This window comes from Anarhichas minor, unplaced genomic scaffold (genome assembly GCF_050575085.1).
Source record: "Anarhichas minor isolate MPS153535 unplaced genomic scaffold, ASM5057508v1 ptg000133l, whole genome shotgun sequence".
NCBI classification, from domain to species: domain Eukaryota; kingdom Metazoa; phylum Chordata; class Actinopteri; order Perciformes; family Anarhichadidae; genus Anarhichas; species Anarhichas minor.
This window is the reverse complement of record NW_027466579.1, coordinates 317,501-323,881: the sequence shown is the minus strand read 5'-3', so window position 1 is coordinate 323,881 and position 6,381 is coordinate 317,501. Positions and strand designations below refer to the sequence as shown.

The 6,381-nt window shown below is 46.3% G+C and overlaps 1 protein-coding gene and 1 long non-coding RNA gene across 5 annotated transcripts in view; one reads left to right on the top strand and one right to left on the bottom strand.

Moving 5' to 3' along the window:
* Positions 1-1,536: 1,536 nt before the first annotated feature.
* The window catches only part of shld2 (shieldin complex subunit 2), a 10,531-nt gene continuing 5,686 nt past the window's right edge, over positions 1,537-6,381 (bottom strand). For 2 of the 4 annotated variants that reach the window (XM_076083447.1, XM_076083448.1), the window contains exons 3-10: positions 6,167-6,381; positions 5,635-5,785; positions 4,918-5,025; positions 4,645-4,839; positions 4,234-4,380; positions 3,831-4,040; positions 3,354-3,597; positions 1,537-2,229 (exon numbers count right to left, since the gene is read on the bottom strand). The exon at positions 6,167-6,381 is cut by the window's right edge and continues 558 nt beyond it. In XM_076083447.1, the coding sequence (XP_075939562.1) occupies positions 1,869-2,229; positions 3,354-3,597; positions 3,831-4,040; positions 4,234-4,380; positions 4,645-4,839; positions 4,918-5,025; positions 5,635-5,785; positions 6,167-6,381 (1,631 nt within the window). In that variant the 3' untranslated portion in view covers positions 1,537-1,868. The remainder of the gene's footprint in view (positions 2,230-3,353; positions 3,598-3,830; positions 4,041-4,233; positions 4,381-4,644; positions 4,840-4,917; positions 5,026-5,634; positions 5,786-6,166) is intronic. The other 2 variants (XM_076083451.1, XM_076083449.1) reach the window with 2 other exon arrangements.
* LOC142941515 (uncharacterized) overlaps positions 3,110-6,381 on the top strand; it is a 3,906-nt gene continuing 634 nt past the window's right edge. Inside the window, exons 1-2 of the long non-coding RNA XR_012951474.1 lie at positions 3,110-5,827; positions 6,182-6,381. The exon at positions 6,182-6,381 is cut by the window's right edge and continues 634 nt beyond it. This is a non-coding gene — a long non-coding RNA (uncharacterized LOC142941515). The remainder of the gene's footprint in view (positions 5,828-6,181) is intronic.

Here is a 6,381-nt window from a genome sequence, read left to right as displayed (position 1 = left end):
GATGTTTTGTGCGTGTGTGTGATGTTTTGTGTGTGTGTGATGTTTTGTGTGTGTGTGATGTTTGTTTTGCGTGTGTGATGTTTTGTGCGTGTGTGTGATGTTTTTTGTGCGTGTGTGTGATGTTTTGTGTGTGATGTTTTGTGTGTGTGTGTGATGTTTTGTGTGTGATGTTTTGTGTGTACGTGTGATGTTTTGTGTGTGTGTGTGTGATGTTTTGTGTGTGTGTGATGTTTTGTGTGTACGTGTGATGTTTTGTGTGTGTGATGTTTGTGTGTATGTGTGATGTTTTGTGCGTGTGTGTGATTTGTGTGTGCGTGTGATGTTTTGTGTGATGTTTTGTGTGTGTGATGTTTTGTGTGTACGTGTGATGTTTTGTGTGTGTGTGATGATGTTTTGTGTGTATGTGTGATGTTTTGTGCGTGTGTGATGTTTTGTGTGTGCGTGTGATGTTTTGTGTGTACGTGTGATGTTTTGTGTGTGTGTGATGTTTTGTGTGTACGTGTGATTTGTGCGTGTGTGATGTTTTGTGCGTGTGTGTGATGTTTTGTGCGTGTGTGTGATGTTTTGTGCGTGTGATGTTTTGTGTGTACGTGTGATGTTTTGTGTGTGTGTGATGTTTTGTGTGTGTTTGTGATGTTTTGTGTGTGTGTGTGATGTTTTGTGTGTGTGTTTTGTGTGTACGTGTGATGTTTTGTGTGTGTGTGTGTGATGTTTTGTGTGTTTGATGTTTTGTGTGTGTGTGTGATGTTTTGTGTGTGTGTTTTGTGTGTACGTGTGATGTTTTGTGTGTGTGTGTGTGATGTTTTGTGCGTGTGTGTGATGTTTTGTGCGTGTGTGTGATGTTTTGTGCGTGTGTGTGATGTTTTGTGTGTGTGTGTGATGTTTTGTGTGTACGTGTGATGTTTTGTGTGTGTGTGATTTGTGTGTGTGTGATGTTTTGTGTGTGTGTGTGATGTTTTGTGTGTGTGTGATGTTGTGTGTGTGTGTGATGTTTTGTGTGTGTACGTGTGATGTTTTGTGTGTGTGTGTGATGTTTTGTGCGTGTGTGTGATGTTTTGTGTGTGTGTGATGTTTTGTGTGTACGTGTGATGTTTTGTGTGTGTGTGTGTGATGTTTTGTGTGTGTTGTGTGTACGTGTGATGTTTTGTGTGTGTGATGTTTTGTGTGTGTGTGTGATGTTTTGTGTGTACGTGTGATGTTTTGTGTGTGTGTGTGTGATTTGTGTGGGTGTGATGTTTTGTGCGTGTGTGATGTTTTGTGCGTGTGTGTGATGTTTTGTGCATGTGATGTTTTGTGTGTACGTGTGATGTTTTGTGTGTGTGTGTGATGTTTTGTGTGTACGTGTGATGTTTTGTGTGATGTTTTGTGTGTGTGATGTTTTGTGTGTACGTGTGATGTTTTGTGTGTGTGTGATTGTGTGTGTGTTTTCTTCAGGTAGTTTAAAAACTATGAAAGAAGTTGTGAATATATTTGGAACAGGAAGTCTACGTAATCGTTACCAGAATAAAGGAAAGAAGAAACAGACGACAGCATAGCTCATAGTTTATTATTTGGTATTTTGGTTTTATTGAACAGTTAATATAGAAAGAGACCAGAAACAAGAGTAGAGACGTAGGACTAACCTCACTACCTACTGACTCATGGAGCTAACGTTAGCTGATGGAGCTAACGTTAGTTGGTGGAGCTAACGTTAGCTGGTGGAGCTGATGGAGCTAACGTTAGCTCAATGAGTAGGTTGAACACTAGCGTATGAGCCAATGAGAAGGCTGGGTTGGTTAGCGGCTCACAGTAGAGCAGAGGAACGCGCTTTAATCCTTAAACACTTCTGTGCTCTTGTGTTCCTGCTGATCCAACAGACCAGCTCAGCTTCAGAGCCGCTGAAGGTCCAGCAGGGTGAGGTCCTGACTGATGGGGACGCTGTTCTCGTCGCACAGGAAGTGGCTGCGGACGGTGATGACGAAGGTTTCTCTTGGGAGGGAGAGGAAGGTGTGGATCCTCTCTGCTGCCACCTGGATGTGCTTCAGCTGTGATCCTGGAGCTGAGACACAGAAGTAGATATAAAGAACTCTATGCTCCTGGATTAGGGCTGACAGGAAGTCCCTCTGTGTCCCACCTGAGCTCCTGCTGAGTCTGTCAGGTGGAGCCTCCAGGATCTTCTGCAGCGGAACCGGAGGAACCTGAACGAGCACCTCACGGAGGCCCCGCCCACTCACTGTCAACACGCCTGGCCTGAAACACACACACACATACACACACACACAAACATACATACATACACACACACAAACATACATATATACACACACACACACATACACATACACACAAACGCACACAAACATACATACACACAAACGCACACAAACACAAACATACACACACACAAACGCACACATACATACACACACACACACAGCATGTCATTGTGAGTTTGTCTATTTTAAGATATAATTCAAAGGTAAGACGAGTTGAAGCCCCGCCCACCAGCAGAGATCTAACTACGTGATTGGACGCTTCTGTCGCTCAGCGAGACATCGACGGTCTTTAATTACAGAAAATTAACATATTAATGTTTTATCTGGATTTCCCAAAATGTCAATATTTAAAATAATGATGATGTCATGTTATTTATTTGTACTACAATCTAATGTAAAGATAAAAGATGCAAAGTCGTATATTCTGTATATATTATATGTATTTACTAACTTACTATTGGACTTATATTATATATATTCTTTAAATGTGTTCATGTGAACACAAAGGAAATAATCAACATGATGATGTAGTAGTAGTACCTGTACTAGTAGTAGTACCTGTAGTACTAGTAGTAGTACCTGTAGTAGTACCTGTAGTACTAGTAGTAATACCTGTAGTAGTAGTAGTAGTACCGGTAGTAGTAGTAGTACCTGTAGTACCTGTAGTAGTACTAGTTGTATCTGTAGTACTAGTAGTAGTACCTGTAGTAGTACTAGTATTAGTACCTGTAGTAGTAGTACCTGTAGTAGGAGTACCTGTAGTAGCAGTACCTGTAGTAGTACATGTAGTAGTACTAGTAGTACCTGTAGTACTAGTACCTGTAGTATCTGTAGTACTAGTACTAATACCTGTAGTAGTACTAGTATTAGTACCTGTAGTAGTACTAGTATTAGTACCTGTAGTAGTACTAGTATTAGTACCTGTAGTAGTACCTGTAGTAGTACTAGTAGTAGTAGTAGTAGTAGTACTAGTAGTAGTAGTAGTACTAGTAGTAGTAGTAGTACCTGTAGTAGTACATGTAGTACATGTAGTAGTAGTAGTAGTAGTAGTAGTACCTGTAGTAGTACCTGTAGTACATGTAGTAGTAGTAGTAGTACCTGTAGTAGCGGCGTACAGCGGTGTGGGGCAGACAGGGGTAACAGGGACCGTAGATTCCATTTGCATCGGTATCAAGTTCGGCGGAGCAGCGACCGCAGCCGGTGTAGGTGATGTCACCGTTCAGCGCCACCAGGATACCGGCGAGCGGCGTAGAGCTGTCCAGGACCGGCTGAGGTGCATTCTGGGACGGCGTAGAGTTCTCGAAGTGGAAGGCTGTGACCTGGACTCTGAGCTCCACATCACCTGGTGGAGGACACCGCAAAACCTTCCATCATGTGAACGCTCTGACTTCCCTCTGGTGTACCTCAGGGTTCATGTTTAGGTCCTATGCGTTTCTAGCACCACCACCAGGTTGACATGTGTGGTTTTGTAGAGTGAAATGCAGTAAGGTGCAGACTAACCCGTCTCAAACCACTCAGACTATACTTACAATGTCTTTACAGATTAATCTGCATCAGCAATGCTCTCAAACTCACCGCTGTATTTCTGAGACAGCAGCGTGTCGAGGTCCAGCTCCAGACTTCTGCCGTTTCCTGTTCGGACGGGTCGCGGTCGAATGAAGTCCTGCGCCCGGCGGTTGGCGGGGTCCAGAGGCCGGACCGAGCTCCAGGGGGTGGAGTGCAGCTCGGCGAGGTCGGAGGTCAAACCCTCCCTGACGAGGAGGAACTGGAACTCCCAGACAGCTGCTGAAGGACACGGAGGATTACGTGGGTTGTTAGGGGGATTTGGGTGAGTTAGTGTCTTCACGTGTGTGTGTGTGTGTGTGTGTGTGTGTGTGTGTGTGTGTGTGTGTGTGTGTGTGTGTGTGTGTGTGTGTGTGTGTGTGTGTGTGTGTGTGTGTGTGTGTGTGTGTGTGTGTGTGTGTGTGTGTGTGTGTACCTCTGTCTCTGTTGAAGCGAGACAGCCAGTCCACAGCTGCTCCCCACAGCAGCAGCGCCCCCTGCTGGCCGTGCGGCTGCTCCACAGTCAGAACGGCCTGCAGCTGAACGGCTGACCTGAAGCAAGACTCCGCCTCACTCCGCCAAGCTGACAAGCATCCATCTCATTAATATCACCAAAACCAATCAGTGTAGTAATATAACATCCTGCTTCTTCAGGCTGAATCCTTTCTAACAACCTTCTGTTTCTATGTTCCTTTCCTGCTCTTATTCTGACAGGTCTTTATTTCCTGTCCAGAAGTGTGTTTTCGTCCCGATGTTTTGATCAAAATGTGTTAATAAGGAACCAGACACAGCAGAGAAACAGCACGCTCTGTTACCCATAATGCCGCTGTGTTATCGACCCGCCCACCTGTGCTGATGTGTGTGTGCGTGACACGCAGCAGCGCGTGGACCAGCGTGTTGACTCTCAGCGACCTCAGGGTGGCGTAGGGGAGGCGGCTCAGGTCCTGAGGTGGGCGGAGGTTCAGAGACACCAGCAGGGGGCGCCGTTCCCGAAGAAAGCCACACAGAGAGCTGAGAGCTCGGGCGTTAACATGCCGAGGAGCTGGAGAGAGAGAGAGAGAGAGAGATGATTGGACCAGAGTCCAGGAGGAGGAGGAGGAAGGCTGCTGGTTGGTCGTACCTGGCGGTGAGGTGGAGGTGGTGATCCGTCCCAGGTTGAGCAGTTTGCTGCTGAAGGTGGACTGCAGCACCGTCTCTCCTCTCCACCGGTCGTCATTCACCTGCAGTCCTGATCGGAGACCACAGAGAGGGAAGGTACTGAGCACCACGAAGAAGAACCACAACGAAGAACCACAACCTTCGTGTGCATCACGTGGCCCTGTGGTTTGTCCAGTGACTATGTTGAGCTGGTTGTAAAGGTCTGCTGGTGTTGTATGGAGTCTCAACTTCCCATATTTGGGCTCTTTGGCTCTCTTTCCCTTCAAAAGTCAGCGCTGTCAACACCGAAAATCTAATTTCATTCCACCTTAAAACACCGTGTTGGAGTTGTTCTTTACCCCCTTCAGTCAATCAACTGACTGGGGTTCAGATTCTGGCATGAACGATCCCTCACTTGACATTTTCCAAACAGAACTTTTAGAAAATGTTCTCCATTCGAGGATGAATTTGAAAGCCACGCTCTCATGATGAACTGTGGAGCTCAGACTGTATAGAAATATAGAAAGAAGTCTCAGTGACGACACAGACGAACTCTAAGAATGATCAAAGAGGTGGATGGATGGTGGAGCTGAGCTAGCAGCTAGCCACCTGTCACTCAAAGAGGCCACGCCCTCAATTATGCATAATGCCTATAATTTAAAGGGGTGAGTTATACAAACATTCGTCTACATTTCTGTACCTGTGATGAGCAGAACGTCTCCAGGACTGACGGTCGACGCCCAGAACGCCACCCGTCTCCACAGCACCACCTTCATCTCGACACCCGATTGGTCCGTCACCACGATGGACACCAGAGGGACGGAGCTTCCTGCCGACGGCCCGGACTTCACCTTCAGTCCGACAAAATCAAAGGCGTTACCTCCAGAGCGTTGGTAGGAGTCCGGTGAATTAAAGGAGGCATTTATTTGAATCACAATGTTTAGCCACACTAGCTATGTCGTAATAGCATGTGAAATGTGTCCAATACTTTGGTTTATGACCAAATACCTGCAGAACTAAACGCAGTCATCAGCCTCAGCTGGACTCTAGTTATGTTAGCATGCTAACACACAAAATGAACATCATACCTGCACAACATCAGCACGTTAGCATCGAGACTGTGAGCGTATTAGCATGCTAGTGGTTGCATATTGTTATTGTTCCGAAATAATATTACAATAACAACAATAACGTAAGAAATTGTCTTTACACGTCGTAACATCTCCACTCACCTTCACCTCCTTCAGGTGACAGGGGTGAACCACCGCCACCAGAACCGAGTGCCGAACCCCCCGTTTGTCACACCGGATCAGAAGTGTGGTGCGACCTCGGAGCCCGGTGGCGGCAGTGTCGGCGGACTCTTCGGTCCTGAGGTTCTCTGAGGTTCTAGCTTTCTTGGAATCAGGGGGTTTGGAAGAAGAGTCTTGGGGGGTCCTGGACTCCTGGG